The sequence below is a fragment of the Rhineura floridana genome, chromosome 3, assembly GCF_030035675.1.
Source record: "Rhineura floridana isolate rRhiFlo1 chromosome 3, rRhiFlo1.hap2, whole genome shotgun sequence".
NCBI lineage: Eukaryota > Metazoa > Chordata > Lepidosauria > Squamata > Rhineuridae > Rhineura > Rhineura floridana.
This window is the reverse complement of record NC_084482.1, coordinates 98,308,870-98,330,314: the sequence shown is the minus strand read 5'-3', so window position 1 is coordinate 98,330,314 and position 21,445 is coordinate 98,308,870. Positions and strand designations below refer to the sequence as shown.

The 21,445-nt window shown below is 38.9% G+C and overlaps 1 protein-coding gene across 4 annotated transcripts; it reads right to left on the bottom strand.

Moving 5' to 3' along the window:
* Positions 1-254: 254 nt before the first annotated feature.
* Positions 255-20,551, bottom strand: ZCCHC10 (zinc finger CCHC-type containing 10). 4 transcript variants are annotated; one of them, XM_061617020.1, is made up of 5 exons: positions 20,414-20,514; positions 12,937-12,942; positions 5,819-5,977; positions 3,827-3,868; positions 255-2,350 (listed from the first exon to the last, which is right to left on the bottom strand). In XM_061617020.1, exons 1-5 carry the CDS (start codon positions 20,497-20,499, stop codon positions 2,062-2,064), a joined length of 582 nt encoding a protein of 193 aa, XP_061473004.1. In that variant the 5' UTR covers positions 20,500-20,514; the 3' UTR covers positions 255-2,061. The 4 variants fall into 4 exon arrangements, with proteins under 4 accessions (XP_061473004.1, XP_061473001.1, XP_061473002.1 ...); XM_061617017.1 differs by lacking the exon at positions 12,937-12,942 and having other exon boundaries at positions 20,424-20,551; XM_061617018.1 differs by lacking the exons at positions 12,937-12,942; positions 20,414-20,514 and adding an exon at positions 20,348-20,370.
* Between the last annotated feature and the right edge of the window lie 894 nt (positions 20,552-21,445).

The following is a 21,445-nucleotide window of genomic DNA, read 5'->3' as shown; positions in this document are numbered from 1 at the left end:
AACTTCCAATGCAATAAAATAAATTTATTCAAAGTGTTGTGTGTATATGTGAATTGGGGAGGGGGGGCTTCATAACTTTCATCAGATTTTCAAAGGGGTCCATGACCCAAAAAAGATTAAGAACCACTGTCCTAGATATACCCTCCATTATCATTCATGGCTTCAAGTTCTCAATACCAGAATCAACTAAAGAAACAAACTGCAGTACTGGCACTGAATTTACATTATGTGAAAATAAATGATAAAGCTCTTAATTTGCATTTAATAATTTATTAATCTTTCCTCGTAAATGATACATTCTTTAGCATGACTTTCAAATAATTTTCTGGTAGTTTTAGAACTACAGTATCTGCAAAACATAGAAATGGTTACAGACTATAATGCACAACTTACACAAACATTTAAATAGAACATTTTTATTCAAAAGGCATTCTACACACTACATTTTCATAAAAATATAAAAAATAGTTCAATAGTTAATTCATATTTAACTTGACTAGGATATTTAAGATCTTCCCCCACATGTTCCCTCTTAAAAAGACTCCCACCAATAAGAAACTAAAAGGAAACTGTATCACAAATTAAGTGACTACTGCCAATTGCTAAAATTCTTCACAATAGCAAGTTAGTTCACTTCTGTAACTAGCAAGAAATGTACTGCAATATGATTTTTGCTATTATGTATCTGCCATTTCAAAGTTCATACAATTATATATAACTTGTGCTATGCAAAAAGAAATAGTTGTTCTAAATAAGTGATTGCAAATTAGAATACAATGGAAATTACTATATGACCAAAATAATCAAATTTATCTTACAGTTAAGAATTAGTATGCGAAAATAGCACAAGGGGAAATATTTAAAGATACTTTTTCCTCTTTTTTAATCTAGTTCCAATGAAAATAAATGTTTTTTTCCTCATTGAAAATATGACATTTGTATGTTATTACAATTTCTCTAGGCTCCTCATTTTAACACCCTCACTGGGAAACATTAAATTTTATGAAAAGGCACAAAGATGAACACTTCAGTTGCAACAGTTAACACTATTCTCCAAGCACAGTGCAAGTGCAGCTTAAGGAATGGCCTTTACGCTCTGAACAGGTCTTGTTAAAAAGATTAAAGCATTTAACCCTAGTCCAGAGATTGTGGTACATGCTGGAGAGAGGCATGTATGTAGTTGCGTGCAAGGATCTCCACTGTTAAACATGGTGGACACTGACAGTGTTGGACAGCACTGTTTGCTTAGGGGGTGGCGACAGAGAGCTTCCTGGAATCAGATTCCCCCTAGCACAAATATAGACTAGAATTTTTCAAAACTAAGAACATGAACCATCCCCTTCGGAGAGAGAGATCTTTGAGTGTAGTGATGTCTACCACTTACTACTATGCTAGGATCTCTGCACATCATCGTTTTGCATATGCAGGAACACATCCAGAAGGGCAATCTATGGACAGAAGCCTGTTTCAACATGCTGAACCAATCCTGCTGGATTGGCATGAACGTATGGTCCACAAATAACAGTGATCTCCAAAATCAGCAATTTAATATTGCAACAAGTATTTGACCAGCCAAGTGACAGAAAAAAGAAATTTGTTTCACTTGTATTGAAGGCAACATCATTCCCCTTTGACTGCTAGTGGAGATTAAATATGGCTTTGACATATCAGCCAACTGAAATAAAGCTTTGTACTTTTTATCTTTCTATCTTCCTTTTAACATGAAGTAAGTTGATACGAACAGAAGGTTGCTGTGTGACGTAACAGGATGATTCAAATAAATGTGTTTTGCTTTCTGGCATGTAAACATCAGGGTGACTGGACCTTATTTCATATAAACATTTGATAGATTTCTTTAAAAGCTAAGAAAAAAGTATTTCCTATGAAACAATAATCCACAAAAATACTCTTTCAATAAGCATTACTTGCCATTTAACAGTTTATGCCCTATCAACTACTATGTAAAACACAAAGGTTTTTCAGTTGTAAAAATTGACCTGTTAGCTTTGTTTGGCCATTATTCATTTTAGATGCTACTTATCGTTCATAAACACCAGAGTCCTAACACTGCACCAGATTATTTTTCTTCTTCTTTTTCTTTGGTGGCTCATCATCTGTGCTGCTGTCTGTGCTGCTGCTGCTGCTGCTGCTGCTGGAGGAACTAGAATCTGTGTCAAAGTCAGAGGAACTGGAAGAACTACTTGAAGAGGGGGATGATGAGGAAGTAGAAGTGCTTTCCTCACTGTCACTGTCATCAGAAGAAGAGGATGAGGAATCTTCACTCTCAGATGAAGACTCACTAGCAGAACTGATGCTGCTGCTACTGCTGGAACTCGTGACACTTTTAGACCTGCCCAAGAGTTAAGATGTCCAGCAGATATTATTCAGCATCACTGTACCAGTCAGTGACTAGCAAAGTCTACTAAAGCAATTTCAATAATAGAACAGTTCCCATATGTTTCCCAAAATGTTCTTAGGCACCCACTCACATAGATGGCATTTCAAGATACAACAATTGCTTATTTGAAAAAAAAATAGTTTTGGTTCTCTAATTATAAACGTTTAACTACTATTTAAAAGTAACTAACTATAAAAGCAGGGTAATATCACTGATATACAAATTACCATGAATATTAAATTCAAGTGTTAGGTGAGCTTCAGTGCCCAACAAAGGTCAAAGCAATTCCTAGTTTTGTATTTTATACTTGTGTCACTAACAAAAAACATTATTTTAGCTAGCAGATTCATATAACCAATTTTCTCTGTGACTGGGTTCTAGGCTCAAATACACAATACCACATGAGGGTATACCAAGGTCATGGTTTCCTGCTATATGGATGAGCTGCGACAAGTCTTTTGGGCTCATATGCTACTCCTACCTTTCACACCCCTAAAGATGAGATCGGAAGCTTTTGCTACAACAGTTTCCAGGTATGTCAGAATATGAAGACTCTGGCTTGTTTAAATTTAGAAGCAGAAGCTTCCAACCTCCTCTCCAGCAAGTGAAAGAGGAATGGCAGGGGGCTTGGTAGTGCAGAAGCTACAAGTTTACTACAGCTTGTTCACACAGCAGGAAGCTGAACCAGACCTAAGTGTCTGCAGCCTCTAAGTCAGCAGAGGTGAGGGTGGAAAATATTCCCAAGTCACCACAAATTGACAAAAACAATTTTTAAATTATATTATGTAACAACTGGCTTCATGAAAAACATTAAAAAGTATTTTATCATTAGTGGAATTCTGTTATTTCTTTTAACACAAAAAGACAAATGTGTGAAATACCCAAGAGTAGTTACTGTAAACCAGAATATTTCAGTTTTCTGAACTACACTGAAGTTTCTTTACCCAATAATCAGAAGAAGCTGTAGATGTGGCACATGAACACTTAAATTTCAAGGGTGCTATGGTTTTCAGATAGACTTAGAAATTAAAATACTGGATCCAGCTTACACTGGGTCCAGGACTTAAGTAAAATACTGGATGCAAAAAAAGAAAGTAAGTTACTACAGGCTAGGAAGCAAATTATTGCAGTTGAAATTCTGTAGGGAAAAACATTTTTACTTCTATTAATTTTGACAGCTACTTCTAATAAACTAATTTTATCTGTCAAATGATACTTCTATGTTTACCACCAAACACATGAAGAGGAAGAATAAATGGAATCTAAAAATTAACTGGAGTAGAACACATCATGCTAATATTAAAAGGCTACTAGAACTAAATCTACCTACGTTATACATATCTACTTCATTAGTCAAGCTACATCATTTATCACAGAACCAGTGCAACAGACAGGCAATTTGTTGTGTTTTCAGATTTCCTCACATACCTTTTTTTCTTGCTCTTCCTGTCTGTAGTGCATTCTCCAGAGCTAGTTAAAAGGGGGGGGATAAACAATAGTTCAATATTGTGTTTGTTTTTTAAAAAAAGATGCATAGTGAAGCTTAGACTTAAACAGTGGGGGGGGGAATCACACTTCCTAGAAGAAATAAATTGAACAGGCAAGTGGCAAGGATATAGGTTTTCCAACACAGGAGACAGAAATATTATGCAAACTGCCCTGGGTAGTTAAAGACCAGCATAATTTTTTTTTAGTGAAATTCAGCACCATACAAACAGAGCAACAGGACTTCCCCTCCTCCCCCCCAAACCCTCGCACCTCCCATAGCTGGTCCACAGCCCCCCAAGCCAGCTACCCAGCAAAGCAGATTTGAGGATACAGAATAAATGGAAGCAAAGTCTTGTTTTATGAAAGGAAGTCTATTCCATTCACACATAGACACCTTGGAACAATTTGCTTGTCTCTGTCCCAAATTGTCCCAACTCAAAGGAATAGAAGAATCTCAGTAGCAGTGCTTGGTAATTACTAGTGTTACTATTTACTGTAATAGACATTGACTATATTAGTATATACCATGTTTTTTTTTGTGTGTGTGTGTATACACACGCACACTAACCAGTAAATATACAGAATAAATTACAGTAAATATATATCAATCATTGCTATTATGAGTTTGGTAATAAAAAATCAAGGCTCCTGGCAAGGACCTTAGGAGAAAAAAGGGAGTGAAATCATATAGCTCATATTGCTAACCCTGGTGGCCATTTCTCTTACACAATGCAATCAATTCATGAAACTTTTGCAAATTATTATAAAGACCTGTACAGTACTGACAATCCCAACCTGGCACACATTGAGGAGTATCTCTTATCCCACACCTTTGCTCAACAACTATGCTGACTTCCTGGACAGAAGTATCACAGCAAATGAGGTCTTGACAGTAATCAAAGCTCTGAAAAATGATAAGGCTCCAGGGATGGATTGCTTTGGTGGAGTTTTACTAAGTTTTTCAGGAATCTCTGGCTCCTATTTTGGTTTCCTTACTCAACATTATTATGGATGGTGGCATGATGCCACCTTCGTGGAGGTCCTCCAGACTCATTGTTCTGACAAAACCGGGGAGATATTCTAATCAGCTTGGTTCGTAGCCAGGATGCAAAGATTCTGTCTGCAGTGCTAGCTAATCGGTTGGGAAGCATGGTAGGGCAATATGTAGCTAAGGATCCACAAGGACATTGTGGGCAGATTGTCGATTCAATTTGCAGGGTCTTGAACGTTATCCATCACAGCAGAACGGAAAGGGAACCAGCAACTCTAATCTCTCGATATTTACAAAACCTTCAACGGGATCGAATGGCCCTACATCCTTGGGATCCTTTGAATTTTGGGGAGGGATTTGTAAAAGTACTTCATAGTATATATTCGGAAGCCACGGTGGTAGTTAGTTGGGACAAAAAGTTTCAGAGAAGAGGGGAAACGAGTGAGAGTGGAAGGATAAAATCAAAGCAGTAAGGCAAGGTTTAGCTAAGATAAATGCAGAACAAAGACAACAAGGAAGCAAGTAAAACGCCAAACAAGCAAACAAAGATAGGAATGAGGACATCAATATTAAGGCAGGGAGAGAGGAGTAATATCAAACCAAGGAAGTATAATGAAAGGAAAAACTTTTCAAAATGAGATGTAGAAGGGAAAACAGTTCTGAACAGCAGAATGGAGGGAAGATGAAGCTGTACAACAGGCAAACCAGAAAGAAGAGAACTACAATGTTTAAGCAAGGGAATAACAAGACAGCAAGTCACACCATGTAAAGTTGCAAGAAAATGTGACTGCTGTATTACATCTGCACTAGCCTTTACTCCCCGAACATGCTTACCTTTCCCACTGAAATCAACAGGACTCAGGGGCTCTTAAACTACAGCTGGATCATGCACATGCATTTTTCTACAACTGGCGTACAGTCTTCTGCACCTCTGATCTTACCTCTGTTGTAATAGTTGCTTTTCCTTTTCTTTAAGTGCTTTTTTAAACTCTGTTGTCCTTGACGGTCTATGCAGATATTTTCTCTTTCCTGTACATTCATAGGTCCAGTGCCCAAATTCCAAACACTTCTGACATCTCACATGTTGCTTGTTTGCCTCCCTACAGAAATATCCAAGAGTACTTAAAACCAGATGTCTTTCATTTAAAAGCAGGCTATTAACCACAAGTAACACAAACATACCAGAAAATAAACAGTCCCAGCACATAAATGACCAACTATGGACCTCTAGCATGGGGTTCTATTTGAAATTAGAAGTTAATGGGAACAATGTACTCATCAGCTATGGAGGTGAGAGAATGACATACTGAATTGCAGGTGAATTGAAAAACAGAAAGAGGCTGTGGCTGAGAGGATGGCTTATGAGAACTGCATAGTGTACTCCACTGCTAGTATTGCAGGGTAGAGGATGAGTTCAATTTCCAGCCAAAAATGCCCAATACAAGGTTCTCCTTAGGTTATACCAAAGGCCAATGTAATTCCATCAGTCCTTCCTTCCAGCAAAAATCAAGCAGTCATTAGATGCCAATGTCTTGTGCTCCAGTGTTTCGCAGAGCTGTGTTGTGTTCTCAAGTGTTTAAAAAATAAAGTCACATTTCTGGGTGTGCACGGTGCTGACTAAATCCAAGCTACATTAAAGTCCAACTGTTCCCAATGGGCAGCTCTTACTTCCACCCCAAGGGAGGAGGTGGAGAGAAGAAAAAAACAGTTTAAAAGAATCAGGAGTTCCATCTCCTGACAATAGGGTGGCAATGTTAGGATCACAAGGAGATTCCTGCTGACTTTAAGCAATCCACCTGTGGTTGGGTTGTTTTTTTAAAAAAACAACAACTTCACAGCTTATGATCCCTGCCTTTTAATATTCATGATTGTCCTATCCAGTTTACTCTGAAGGATAGTAATTACGAAAAGGGAAATGTGCAAAGAATGTCTAATTTAGTCATTCCGTGCTGCTGCAGAAATCCTTTCATCTCTCTCCCTTCCCCCCCCACTACTGACTGTACCAGCAGGAGCAGCTGTTACACAAGAAAAAGGTACTGTACAGCTAGAACTACAGCAAGTTCCAAATAATATTTGATTATTCTTTCCACTGTCACAGCAAAAATAGGTGAAATTTGAATCTAGAGAGAAACATCTTTGAGCTCAATATAGGTCAAAGGTTCTCTAGACTGCCTTCAAGTCGATTCCCACTTATGGTGACCCTATGAATAGGGTTTTCATGGGAAGTGGTATTCAGAGGTGGTTTACCATTGCCTTCCTCTGAGGCTGAGAGGCAGTGACTGGCCCAAGGTCACCCAGTGAGCTTCATGGTTGTGTGGGGACCCTCTTCTCCCAGGTCGTAGTCCAACACCTTAACCACTACACCACATTGGCTCTCCCAAAGGTTCTCTAGTTATATACAATTATTTAACAGACATGGGGTGCTCTGTCCCGCTGCTCCCTTCACTCGCCAACTCGCTCATACTGCATGCTCCGCTCACCCACCTAACATACATCCAGGCACCCCTACTCCCCTCACTAACCCCACCCCCTCAGGCATCCCCACTCCCCTCGCCAACCTGCCTGCCTGTTCTGCCACTGCCCCACGCTGCTCTGGACAAACACTGGTAACACACAGAGCACCAGACTGGTGCAACTCGGTAGCACTACACCCTCCCCACACCCACTTGCCTTGTCTGCCTCACTGTTCCCACACTCGCTGATCTCGCTCGCCCACCTCGCTCACCCATTATCCTTGCTTCCCTCAAGCCCTCATCCAATTTGCCTCACACCTGCCTCGCCCCACCGTCGTCCTGCATCATGTCCCCATGTAATGCCATCATACACACTGTGTGACAGCTTACAAAAAATATGACATGTATAATAAGTGTTTACATTGTTTTACAGTACAGGACAATGGAAAAACCAAAGGAAAGTCAGCAGGACCCTTGTCTGCCCGAATTTCAAGGTGGTATAAGATTCTCAAGTACATTCTTTAAAATAATGTAATATACACCTTAGAACATTCTACAATACCACGTGACAGACTTCTGCTGGATTCCAACTCCAATTGTCCTATTCAGATTACTACATCATATTGCTTTTTAACTCCTTCTACCCCTCTGCCTGTCAACCAATTTGGAAGTTGGTATTATATACAAGTTCAAGGTAGATGCATATCCACAGCCTCATTGACTATGGCTCATTGGACTGTGCTGCTTAGATACGTTGGAGAGAACACACACACATACTTCTTAGAATTCCAAGAAGTGTATATTAAATACCCAACATATGGAGCTGTCGAGAAAATTAAGAAACCAATAAGCAGCTAGCCAAGTGTAACATGTTGTATATGTTTATGTATTTGTTTTCTGTTTCAACATTTAAGTGCTGCTGAAAACCTTTCTGTTCCACTATGCTTATTTTTGTTGTCCTTTTCTGACCCTTTTCCAATTCTGTTGTTGTTGTTATGTGCCTTCAAGTCGATTACGACTTATGGCGACCCTATGAATCAGCGACCTCCAAGAGCATCTGTCTACAATATCATTTTTGAGGTGACCAGAATTGTACACAATACTCCAAATGCAGTCGCACCATAGATTTGTATAACGGCCTTATGATATCTGCAGTTTTATTTTCAGTTTCTTTCCCAGGGTGAATAAAAATTTGTGTTGTTTTAAAATCAGAATTTTAATTTAATTTAACTTTTTAATTTAATTTATATTCATTTTTATTTAAATTGGTTTGCTTTTTTAAAAAATCATTAATAAAATAGTAAAGTTCTCTCTCATTCAATTCAGTCTTATTACAAACATGCCAAGCCTACACTTAAAAGTCTCATAAAAATGAACTAATTGCTCTATCACACTCACACACATTGAGTGACCTACCAATCAAACGCAAGCATTCATTTTGGTTTTTCCATCTCATGAAAATGGCTCTGCCCAGCCAAACTACAAACTCTTGCTTCTTGGAAGTTCTGGACTTTGTTTGTTTCTTTGAGTAAAGTTACATGTGCAAAGACACAGACTGGATGGGAATGGGATTGCTGTTCTGAGCTTATGTGGTGGCAGAGCTGGGCCACACAAAGCAAAGGAATTGGAACACAGACAATACAGAAAAGGACAGCTGGAGGCAGAGTAGAAAGTAACAGTGGAAAGGACTGGAAAGAAAAAAGGGAAGACATTTTAGTATACACACAGCTTCCAGTTCCTATATTCCCCTACGCTTTTGCCACAGAAGAACTGGCATGATTTATGGGCATAAGAGAAACCTTATCTGGGAGTATTTTGAAGAAATTCCTTCCCTGGGCAAAACAACCAGGAAAACTTCCCTAGGCAAAAAAGTAGGAGCTGAAACTCCAATTTCTGTTTCATTCGATCATTAAAAACACAGTGGGAGTGGGGAAGATGAAATCTAGTTATAAACATTTCAAGGTCAATGTATGTTTAGCATCATGATGACTTGTCTGTTGTTGTTATATGCCTTCAAGTTGATTACGACTTATGGCGACCCTCTGAATCAGTGACCTCCAAGAGCATCTGTCATGAACCACCCTGTTCAGGTCTGTGGCTTCTTCTATGGAATCAATCCAACTCTTCTCTGGCCTTCCTCTTTTTCTACTCCCTTCTGGTTTTCCCAGCATTATGGTCTTTCCTAGTGAATCATGTCTTCTCATGACGTGTCCAAAGTATGATAACCTCAGTTTCATCATTTTAGCTTCTAGTGATAGTTCTGGTTTAATTTGTTCTAACACCCAATTATTTGTCTTTTTCGCAGTCCATGATATGCGCAAAGCTCTCCTCCAACACCACATTTCAAATGAGTTGATTTTTCTGTTATCCACTTTTTTCACTGTCCAACTTTCACATCCATACATAGAGATCGGGAATACCATGGTCCGAATTATCCTGACTTTAGTGTTCAGTTATACATCTTTGCATTTGAGGACCTTTTCTAGTTCTTTCATAGCTGCCCTCCCCAGTTCTAGCCTTCTTCTGATTTCTTGACTGTTGTCTCCATTTTGGTTTATGACTGTGCTGAGGTATCGATAATCCATGACAAGTTCAATGTCATCAACTTAAAGTTACACAAATCTTCTGTTGTCATTACTTTAGTCTTTTTGACGTTTAGCTGTAGTCCTGCTTTTACGCTTTCCTCTTTAACTTTCATCAGCATTCGCTTCAAATCATTTCTGGTTTCTGCAAGTAGTATGGTATCATCTGCATATCTTAAATTATTGATATTTCTCCCTCCAATTTTCACACCTCCTTCATCTTGGTCCAATCCTGCTTTTGTATAATATGTTCTGCGTATAGATTAAAGAAATAGGGTGATAAAATACACCACTGTCTCACACCCTTTCCAATGGGGAACCAATCGATTTCTCCATATTCTGTCCTTACAGTAGCCTCTTGTCCAGAGTATAGATTGCACATCAGGACAATCACATGCTGTGGTACCTCCATTTCTTTTAAAACATTCCATAGTTTTCCATGATCTACACAGTCAAAGGCTTTGCTGTAATCTATAAAGCACAGGGTAATTTTCTTCAGAAATTCCTTGGTCTGTTCCATTATCCAACACATGTTTGCAATATGATCTCTGGTGCCTCTTCCCTTTCTAAATCCAGCTTGGACATCTGGCATTTCTCGCTCCATATATGGTAACAGCCTTTGTTGTAAAATCTCGAGCATTACTTTACTTCCATGGGATATTAAGGCAATAGTTCGATAATTACTGCATTCCCTGGGATCCCCTTTCTTTGGGATTGGGATATATATTGAATGCTTCCAGTCTGTGGGCCATTGTTTAGTTTTCCATATTTCTTGACAGATTTTTGTCAAAATTTGGACAGATTCAGTCTCAGTAGCTTATAGCAACTCTATTGGTATGCCATCTGTTCCTGGTGATTTGTTTCTTCCAAGTGTTTTAAGAGCAGCTTTCACCTCACATTCTAAAATTTCCGGTTCTTCATTATACGGTTCCTCCGTGAATGAATCTGTCATCCTGGTTTCTCTTTATAGAGTTCTTCAGTGTATTGCTTCCATCTTCTTTTTATTTCATCTTGATCAGTCAGTGTGTTGCCCTGTTGATTATTTAACATCCCTACCCTTGGTTTAAATTTCCCTTTCATTTCTCTAATCTTTCGGAATAGGGCTCTTGTTCTTCCCTTTTCGATGTCCTCTTCTATTTCTACACAGTAACTATTGTTCTCTTTGTCCCTACATACTAGTCGCTGTATTGTTGCATTTAGGGTTCTGACCCTATCCCCTTTTGCTTATGCTTTCCTTCTCTCTTTAACCATTTTAAGAGTTTCTTCAGTCATCCATTGATGTTTTTAACTTGAGGTATTGTCTTTTTGCATTCTTCCCTGATAATGTGACTTCACTCCATAGTTCTTCTGGTTCTCTGTCAACAAAGTTTAAAGCCTCAGATCTGTTCTTTATTTGATATTCTGCATTTTATTTAAATTGTATTTTGGCATTATGATTGCTTTGTTCTTCTTTAGCTTTACTCTGATTTTCAATACAACCAGTTCATGTTCTGTACCGCAGTCTGCTCTTGGTCTTGTTTTCTCAGAAAGTACGGAACTTCTCCATCTTCTGCTACCAATTATATAATCAATTTGATTCCTATATTGACCATTTGATGATGTCCACGTGTACAGTCTTCTTTTCGGTTATTCAAAAAATGTGTTGGCAAGAAACAAATTACTGGCTTCACAGAATTCAGTAAGTCTTTCTCCTGCTTCATTTCTGTCTCCTAGGTCCCATTTCCCCACAATTCCTAATTCTTCTCTGTTCCCTACTTTTGCATTCCAGTCTCCCATGATTATCAGCACATCTTGTTTTGGTGTGTGATCAATTTCCTCCTGTACTTCTGCATAAAATCTCTTCAATTCCTCCTCTTCTGCATTTGCTGTTGCAGCATAGACTTGGAAGATGGTTATGTTAATAGGTTTCCCGTTTGATCTCATTGATATCACTTGCTCAGACCTTGCGTTGTAGCTCCTAATTGCTTTTGCTACATCACTTTTCACTATTAAAGCAACCCCATTTCTTCTTGATTTCTCATTTCCTGCATAAGATATTTTGTAGTTGTCTGATTGAAAATGTCCCATTCCCATCCATTTTAATTCACTCACGTAAAGTATTGTAATGTTAATACGTTCCATTTCTTGCTTGACAATTTCTAACTTTCCCTGGTTCATGCTTCTCACATTCCATGTTCCTATTGTGTAAGTTGCACAACTCTGGACTCTCCTTTCGCATCTGTGCGGATCAGCCTCTGGGCTTCCTTTCAGCTTTGACCCAGCTGTGTCATTAGTCACAGCGCTACTCATACTTGTCCTTTGTTCTTCCCCAGTAGCTCGGTGAGTACCTTCTGACCTGGGGGTCTCATCTTCCAGCACTATCTCGTGTTGCGTCTTGGATACTCTGTTCATAGGGCTTTTGTGGTAAGAGGTATTCAGAAGTGGTTTACCATTGCCTTCCTCTGAGTTTGGATGCATCTTAGTCTGGTGTCTCAGCTTTGACCATTCCGCCTTGTGTGCCTCTGCTAGGAGTTTAGCCTCTTGGTCTAGACTCCTGACGGCATTGATCTTAGCTTCTTCAACACTCTCAAACCCCCTCACCACATTAAGGTGTGCATCCTAAAGGGAGACTTGTCTGTTAAGAGTTAATAAAATATGAAAGTTAAAAACAAGAGTTTGAGGACAGCCAGCAATCCAGAAAATTGCTGCAATTGCAATGTTAAAACATTTATGAAACATTTAAGATTTAGTTTAATAAAATATGAGCGCTATTGTGTTTGTGATTTAGTTCTTACCATTCCTAATGTACAGTTGCTGTATCTGCAGCTTGACACAGGCAGTATTATGTACTATTTCCTAAATTAATAAAAATCAAGTTATCTTGATTAACTATTACAAAATGTATCCTCGTAAAATGCTGTATTAAGTTGTAAATTAACATGTTTTAATAATGAGATTTGCACCATTGTTTAAGAAATATGTGAAGAACTGTAAGTGTCAGACTGGATTTAAATCAAGAGTTTCTCTTGATTTAAATCAATCCACCCTTTCCTTCCTCATGATCCCAAGCATGAAATTTGCCTTTTTTTTCACAGCTGCCACACACTGAGTCAACATCTTCATGAGCTATCCAGTATCCTAAGATCTCGTTTCTGGTCAGTTACCACCAGTTCAGACCCCATGAGTATACATCTGAAATTAAGATTTTTTTGCCCCATCATGCATCACTTTCCTCTTTCAACAAGCCTTTTAAGTTGAGACCTATCCCAGTCTGCATCTGTGTCAGAACTGTTTAATATGTTTTTAATAATGTTTTTAACCCTATTTTAAAGTAGTTTTTTAAAATGTTTTAATGCTGTTTTGTTAATGTATTTTAAGATCTTTTTTATGATGTTTTAAAGTGTTTTAATGCTTTGTTTGCCGCCCTGAGCTCCTGCTGGGAAGAAGGGCGGGATACAAATAAAATAAATAACAATAAATAATAATCACTTTACACTTGTTTACACTGAATTGCATTTGCCATTTTTCTGCCCACTCACTCAGTTTCAAGAGATCCTTTTTTGCTTTAACAACCCTGAACAATTTAGTATGATCAGCAAATGTAGTTATTTCACTGCTTATCCCTAACTCCACATGTTAACTGTGCTAACTATGAAAAAGTTAAAAAGCACAGGTCCCAATACCAATCCTTAGGGGACTCTATTTTCTACACTCCTCCATTGGGAGAACTGTCTGTTTATTCCTACTTTCTGCTTCCTGTTTCTTCACCAGTTCCTGATCCGCAAGGGCACCTTTCCTCTTATCCCATGACTGCTAAGCTTACTCCGGAGTCTTTGGTGAGGTACTTTGTCGAATGCCAACTGCATTACCTCTTTTAATATGCTTGTTGACACTCTTAAAGAACTCTAATAGGTTAGTGAGATAGGACTTACCCTTGAAGAAACCATGCTGCTTCAGTAAGCCTTTATTTTCTGTATGCTTGGTTATTTTATCTTTAACCATACTTTCCATTATAGCTATTTTCCATTACAGGGTTTTGGTTCACAAATATATACTTCAAGTATAAAGCCTTTAAGAATGCATAGAATTGTGATTACTGGCAAGTCATTATTGGGTGTATCTTCTCACAGATACACTTGTGTGAAAAAAGTAACATGGGTAGTCAACTTTGCACACATTCTATTAGAAGCGTACACAAACGTGCAGGATTTTCTACTGCTAACCTTCTTAAGATGTTAACTACTAAAGTATGCCATTGGCAAAAACATTAGAATACATATTTGCCACTGACCTCTATTGATTTAAAATTTCACCCAGGATCTGTTTAGGTGTTAGGCCACAAGATAAACTTTGAAGAAAGAGACAGAATAAAGTCATCAAGAATTATTAGAAGAATGTAGTGCGTTTCTGCCCTTCCTTAAGATGACCCAGTTTCTCTAGTCTTCTATCATATTTAAGTGGAGAAGTCATGTCTCCCTTTCTGTTGGAAAACTCTGTTGGAGTTGGAAAACTCCAGCAGCCATTAACAATGTGATAGCCCTATCTCTCAACTTCCACAAAGTGGTTAACAGCACCTTCTCTGGCTATGTTGCACTCATCTGACTGGCTGGTCACAGCTGCCAATCAGGAACAGAATGCTGCCAACATTCCTTTGTCCCTCACCATCCATCTGGCCATACAGCAGGACACAGTGTTACTTGCGAGGGGACCAGAACCCTATGCCTGTGAGTAGCTGCCTGAGGTAGATAGAAAATAAAGGAAAATCTCAAGTCTCTCATACACAATTCTGCCTGTTCCTTTTGCTCTTAAAACGTATTTTTAATAAACTCTTAAAATTAGTTGCTGACATTTTTTGTGTATTTGTGACTACCCATGACAGACTGCGTCCTCTCAAAAGTACCTAGATTTTTAGCCCATGCTACTCACTTACGTCTAGGAATTGGAGGGAACTAAGCTGGCTGTTTCCCAGGACAGAAAGAGATATAGACTGGAAGCTCCCTCATCTGCATAATATTAATCACTCGTTGCTTTGAGAATTGCCCTTGCCTCAAGCTCAGAGGAAAAGGAAGTTTGGTAGTAGCATACCTCAGATTTTGTAGACAGGAGCTACTCCTGTTCCCAGAAGAAGACAGAATGAGTTCTCAGGCTCCTTGCTATAAAGAGAACTCAACTATTTTGGGACTAATCATATTGATGGTTGTCATTATCCATTACCTTTGATATACATATTTTGTAATGCCCTACAGAAGCAGTGTCCTGCATAGCATTAAGAGTAATCACACTCCAATTAATATTGGAATGGCCTCATACCTAAAAATGAAGGAATGTCAATTTGACATAATTATTGGTATTGTATCTGAATTTTAAAAACTATTTTGTTTCAATATCTTAGACATCCAGATATGGAAAATAACACTATCTTGGAACTGATTTTCAGTCCAGTTGACATTATTAAAAATAGTTTTAAAAAAAGCTTATGTTGAAATTATAGCTTCACTTAATGGATGCTTTTCTACTTTCAGTGAAATGTTTGCACAACCACTCTCAAGTGTTCTAACCCATAACCAGTGGCGTAACTGGAATTTAGATGACTGGTTCACAGGCCAGCTGAATCAGAGTATGTGGATTTCATCAATCCTTGGGATGCAATGCAACTCATATATATAAAACAATCAATGGAAGTTTTATCATTGCCTCCAGTGGTGGCTGGATTACAATCATTACCTCCTTTGGGAGGAAGTTGATTTATATTTGAGGACTCATTTAACTTGGCTCTAGATTAATTTTCTAGTTCTAAAGCAGGACTGGGGAACCCTTGGCCCTTCAGATATTATTGGTCTACAATTTCCATCACTCCCAGACAGCACAGCCAATAGGATGATGGAAATTGTAGTCCAGCAACACCTGGAAGGCCAGCAGTGCCCCATCCCTGTTTTAAAGCACGATTTCTGTTTTGTTTTGTTTCAGAATTAAGGGATAATATTTTGACAAATTTAACAGTATATTTTATAACATGGAAAAGGGTGAAAACTATACGTATGGTTCAAAATTATCTTATACAATGAAAATCAGCACATGAAAGCTTAAAGAACAATTATTTACTATAAAACAACAGAACATATGACAAAGGGTAGGAAAAAAGCATCCAGAGCTACTCTCAACTTGCTGGGTTGTGGACATAGCAGTTACTGATTTTTACACACACACACACACACACACACACATCACAAGTTAGTAATATCAAAAACTGTAATATCAGTTAGATACTAGCACAACATTTATTTACAGACTATTAGATGGAGTTAATAATCAACATTACTATATAATGACAAAGCAGCTATTGTATAAAGGACAGTGAATGTCTACAAGTTCAAAAGACTTCTGAAAATTAAAACAGAGAATTTCTCTTAAACACAAAGGCTTTTTAGCAGATCTGAGATTGTTCTAGAAAGCATAGTATCTTTTTGGCATTTGGTTAAAAACTAAAACAGAAGTCTGGGCTATGGTCCAGAAGCCATTTAAATGGCAGTATCCTTTCTGACTTCAAATTGATTTCAACAGTAGGCTCCATCCCTTGATGCCTTGCAGATCTACAAAAACTAAACCAGTGAATGTCTGATATTCTGCTACATTTCTATTGCTGAAGTGAGACTATTTGGAAGTTATATATGTAAATCTACATATTGATGGCCCATCTAATAAATAAAAACGCACTAAAATTATTTTTAACTCAACCAAGTTTGATGATCTCTTGCAAGAAAAAGCCCCAAAGGATTAAAAAGGAAAAATATGTATGAGTGACTGAAGAGGAGTGCTAATTGAGGGTTTAGTTTTGATTATGTAAATTTTAATGTTCCCTTTTGTCCTAGGATATGTTTCCTTTTGTTGTAAGAATAAAATGGATAGAGAGAGATCCATTTTACAGGCATACATGTATGCTACCTTGAGCTCCTTGGAGGAAAGGTAGGATATAAATGCAGTAAACACTACCACTACTACTAGCACCACCACCACCACCACAATAATTCCTAGAGTTGCTTTACATGTTGTTTAATGTGCTGTAATCACTTATGAGCCTTTAGGAAAAGTCAAGATATCTATTAGTTCTAACTACGCAAGAAAAACCTACCATCATCTGTTCTATATTCAGAAGATTTCTATGCCATCCTTCAAATTAAAACTTTAAGAGCAGCATACAACGCATAAAGGTCATTAAAGCATGATAAAGATAACAAAGATTAGAACAGGAATAAAACTCAGCAAAACAGATAAAACACATATAGAACAAATGCTGATGCTCATGTCAAAGCCATAGCTACAATGCATGTTGCAGAACTGACTTGGGCTATAAATATAATTACTCCTACGTGCCCTCTCCCGCTAAACAGAGCCCACTTAGCTCCCGGATATTCTAGTAAGCTGGGAGAAATAAGCAGACTAAACAATGGCTTTAACACAAGCGATGGAAAATTTGGGCCAATCCAACTGATCCCAGTAAAGAGCTCACTTTAAGACCATACTCTGGGCCAGTGACAGCAGTTAAGAAATAATACTTCACCACTATTGAGGCCAGTAAAACTTTTATTGGTTTGTGCTCTTCTTCACCTAGGCCCACAAGCTGATTTGAAGGAACCCCTGGTAATCTCCTATGACTTATTTGCTAAACACTTTAAGATAAAATTGCTTGCACATGTTTTGACCTCTATGCTACTATTGCTGTGATGAATGAATGTGTCCAAAACATTAACTGGTCATAATTTATTGGATTAATTCCAGTTGTTGATGTCCAAGATGCTTGCAAGGACATGGATTTCCTGGCGATCACTCGTGACCGAGTAAGATTGTCTTCCAAAATAAAGTCCTTAACAAAGGATCTGTCTGAATCTGTATCCACCGTCAATGTACCAGTTCATGACTAGGGGCTTCTGGATTTCAGTCCTGCCCCTGCCACCATTCGCTGATTGCCATAGGACTTTTGTTATGGAAGACACCTGTGTGTGAATTTGTTTTATGTGGGGAGATCGGTGCACGACGATCAACACACAATCTTGACAGAAAAAGGCTTTGATCCAATGGCATGGATACCATGACGATTGGAAGTCTTTTATCTGCTGCAGCCTTCATCCGCCTTCACAGCCGTTGTAACATAAACATTATTATCCTCCGCCTGTTCTGCCGTTGAGGACTTTCTTGGATCGTTTTTTGGTTCCTCTCCCTTGACCTTACTGCCATGGGTGACCCTGCTGGGAGTACATGACTCCCGATGGCATCGCTCATAGGGTTCATTGGACACGCAAGCCCACTCACCACTACAAGGTGACGATCCAGCGAGGGGCAGGATTACCACTCATTTGCTAGACCCTTGATACTTATGGCTTCTAATGTCCAGCAAAAGATGGCTGACCAGCTGGATCTAGGTGGCCATCAATACCTCATTCTGATATGGAGTAGTTCTAGCTGTCCTGAAGAAAGAGACTGTGAAACCACTCCAGAAGAAACCCTCTTTGAACTGGATGTGATTTTGATTTAGTACGATGCAGTGAAACAAAAGCAAAGGTTTATGTTATGAACGTGATGGATTTTCCAACAATTTCTTAAAAGCTGTGTGAGAATGAGAAGCAGCTAAGAGTGTGTGCCTTGTACTACGAAAGTTTTATGAGTAATAGTCAGGAGATGGATTAGACTAATGCTTGTGCCTTTAATCCCCTTCCCCTTTATTGTCCTTAGTACAGTTAACAGCATTTGTAAAACACAGTACGATACTATTACAAACCAATACCTCAGAAAATGCCTTTTTTACCTTTATTATTTTACTCAGGAAAAGTATAAACAGGCTTTAAACAGTAGTTTAAAAATTGGATTAAAAATCAATATTGTGCAAGCCGTTTGCATGCTACAACTGAATGAGAGATTACTACAGACCCTACAATCTATGTTCAAATAGATCATATAGGAAAACTGAATAGGTCCAGGGATATAATTTGATATAAGCAAGCAGCTTAATTTTTTAAACCAAAGAACATGCACCCTTTTCAATGTTGCTTTGTTCTTCTGATATTCTTTCTGCAAACAACTGACCTTGACTAAATGACATAAGACAGTAAAGCAGTAATATTTAAGTTTAGTGCAATATGCTAAGCAGCATTTATGAGTACATTAAAAGACTGCATGGGTAATAAAAACGGGGAAGACGACGTCATACGCCCTTTTCACAATTCTTTTAAGCCCTCAAGGCTTAAAACCATAGATCAGCCTTTCCCAACCAGTGTGCCCCCAGATGTTGTTGGACCACAATTCCCATCTTTCCTGGCCATTGGCAATGCTAGCTGAAGCTGATGGGAGTTGTGGTCCAACAACATCTGGAGGCACACTGGTTGGGAAAGGCTGCCATAGATCATATCACTGTCACAAAATGGTTAGATTCACAGATAACACACTTCTGGTGCTAGCATCATTTCTGTATAGTCATTAATAATATGTCATAGCAACATTTCTAAGCTACTTTAAATAAGAATTGGTAAACTTTACAAATCCCCAATTTAATATTATACCCGCATAGTCTGCTAGGCTCCATATGGGATACAGGTGGACACCAAGACAAAGAAAATGACTTCAACTTTTGCTAAGAGTTCACTTTGAGGGAATCGGCTGACAACTGTTATAAGCTTAGTGTGCATATAATTTTTTTGAGATTGCAATCCTGTTCGTATTTACCCAGGAGTAAGCCCCTTTCAACACAGTGGTACTTACTTCCAAATAAGGATGCACAGGACTATACAGCACATAACATTTTTGTTAAGGTAAGAATGCAACTCACCACAATATCATTTTGCAAGAGGGGTTTGTATGGAGAGGGAACAGTCATATGTACAAAATGTTACATACAATGCTACTCTTTCAACAACAAAACCAGCTTTGATGGACAGGTGCTGCTAAACAAGGTAACATAACTAGACCAAGTAAGATGGTATATACCAAAACCAATACCACTAAGATTCACAGTAAACTACTAAGCCTACAACACTTTCCTATTAGGTAACACAGAAAAGAAAAAGATAAACACACAACTGGCAACGGGCACCCTTCTCTCCTGAACTTGTATAGGCGAGGGTCAAGACTGCGATTTTAAGCCTTTTAAGATGCCAAGATCTAGCATATTTACAATTCCTGAGCTTTCCACGTATAAACAGTCATAAGGAGCACTGTTCGTGGGTATACAGTATTAACAGTCACACAGACAAAGACAGACAATTCTGCCTCTTAAAAGAACAGTTTACACGTATATATTTCAAACTACTCCTGGTCTCTCCCCCACCCCGTTTTATTTGATTAAGACTACGTGACTCTCGTATCCGAGCTGGTTCTCTCGACTGTCAGGTAACAACTGGCGAGGTTCTGACTTCACAAAACTCTCCCGCAGGACCACCACCACCCGTAGCTTATCTAGAGGACATACAGCCTTAACAACCACATTTGCCTTTCCCCATAGCGCGACCTCACATCCCACCCACCAAAGTCCCACACACACTCACGCCTGTCTCCGAGCAATAAGGCGATGCATGGGAGTCGCCATCTTAGCCACCGGCCGGGCACCAACGCACGAGGCATGCCGGGAACTCCACCCTCCCCTTTTCCGCCGTATTGGATGAGGGTTTTGCACAGCCCGTCAAGCGAACCGGGGAGCGAAGGGTGGTACGGGGAGGGGCCATTCTTCCCCTCGTTCCATCCTCAGCTGTTTTCTTTAGAGGCAACTCTGGATTGTTCTTTTTCAGCATCCCATCTTAGTGTCGCAATGTTAGTTGCAAAATTAAGTTTTAGTGCTTTCCCTCTCTGGTTTCTAAACGATATGGAGTAGACCACTTCTTACTGCAGGTTCTTCCTTACGTTAAAACTCCATGTTAAGTGGAAAACTAAAACAGCAGGGCGAAGGGCATGGTTTATGTTTCTTTCTGGAGTGGTTGTTTTCTTCTTGCACTTTTTTTGTTATCTTTTGTTATAACGCGGGAGACCGTTCATAAACTGTATGCCCGATTTTACCGATTGAAGTTGACCATTCCACTTTACAACCTCGTGGAATGAGGTGGCAGAATCCAGAAGTGGTTAAAAACAATGGCCTGTTCTACTTCAGACTGCAGGTGGGGCATACAATTTCTGATTACACCATGTTTCTAAAAAGCGGAAGAAGAAAACCACCATATCAGAGAGAAACGTGTACCAAACTGTTTCCCTTTGCCGTTCTAGTTTTCTACCTGCAAGGAATTTTGCTTTTGTTTTTAATGTACAAGAGTACATGCAGTACTAAGTGTATTCCATCCATTCACCTCAGGACTCTCACCTCATTCCATCCTGACTTGTTCTGCTGTATGTGTAGATCCAGCCACTATGAGAAATATACAAAACGCAAGTGAGGCATCACTTTAGCATGCTGTTTGTAGCATAAGATCAGACTCCCAATAAGTGCCATGAACATGGTGTCATGATTAGAGCGTTGGACTAGGACTGGGGAGACCCCTGTTCGAACCTCCCCTCTGCTTTGAAACTCACTGGGCGATCT

Bases quoted from the DNA above. Each gene is read 5' to 3' on its own strand.
- ZCCHC10 (XM_061617020.1), bottom strand. From the start codon at position 20,499: ATGCCTCGTGCGTTGGTGCCCGGCCGGTGGCTAAGATGGCGACTCCCA. The intron at 3,869-5,818 runs GTAAGATCAGAG...CCTTTTAACTAG, and splicing joins AAGCAACTATTACAACAGAG to CTCTGGAGAATGCACTACAG. The intron at 2,351-3,826 runs GTATGTGAGGAA...ACTCTTGGGCAG, and splicing joins AGGAAGAGCAAGAAAAAAAG to GTCTAAAAGTGTCACGAGTT.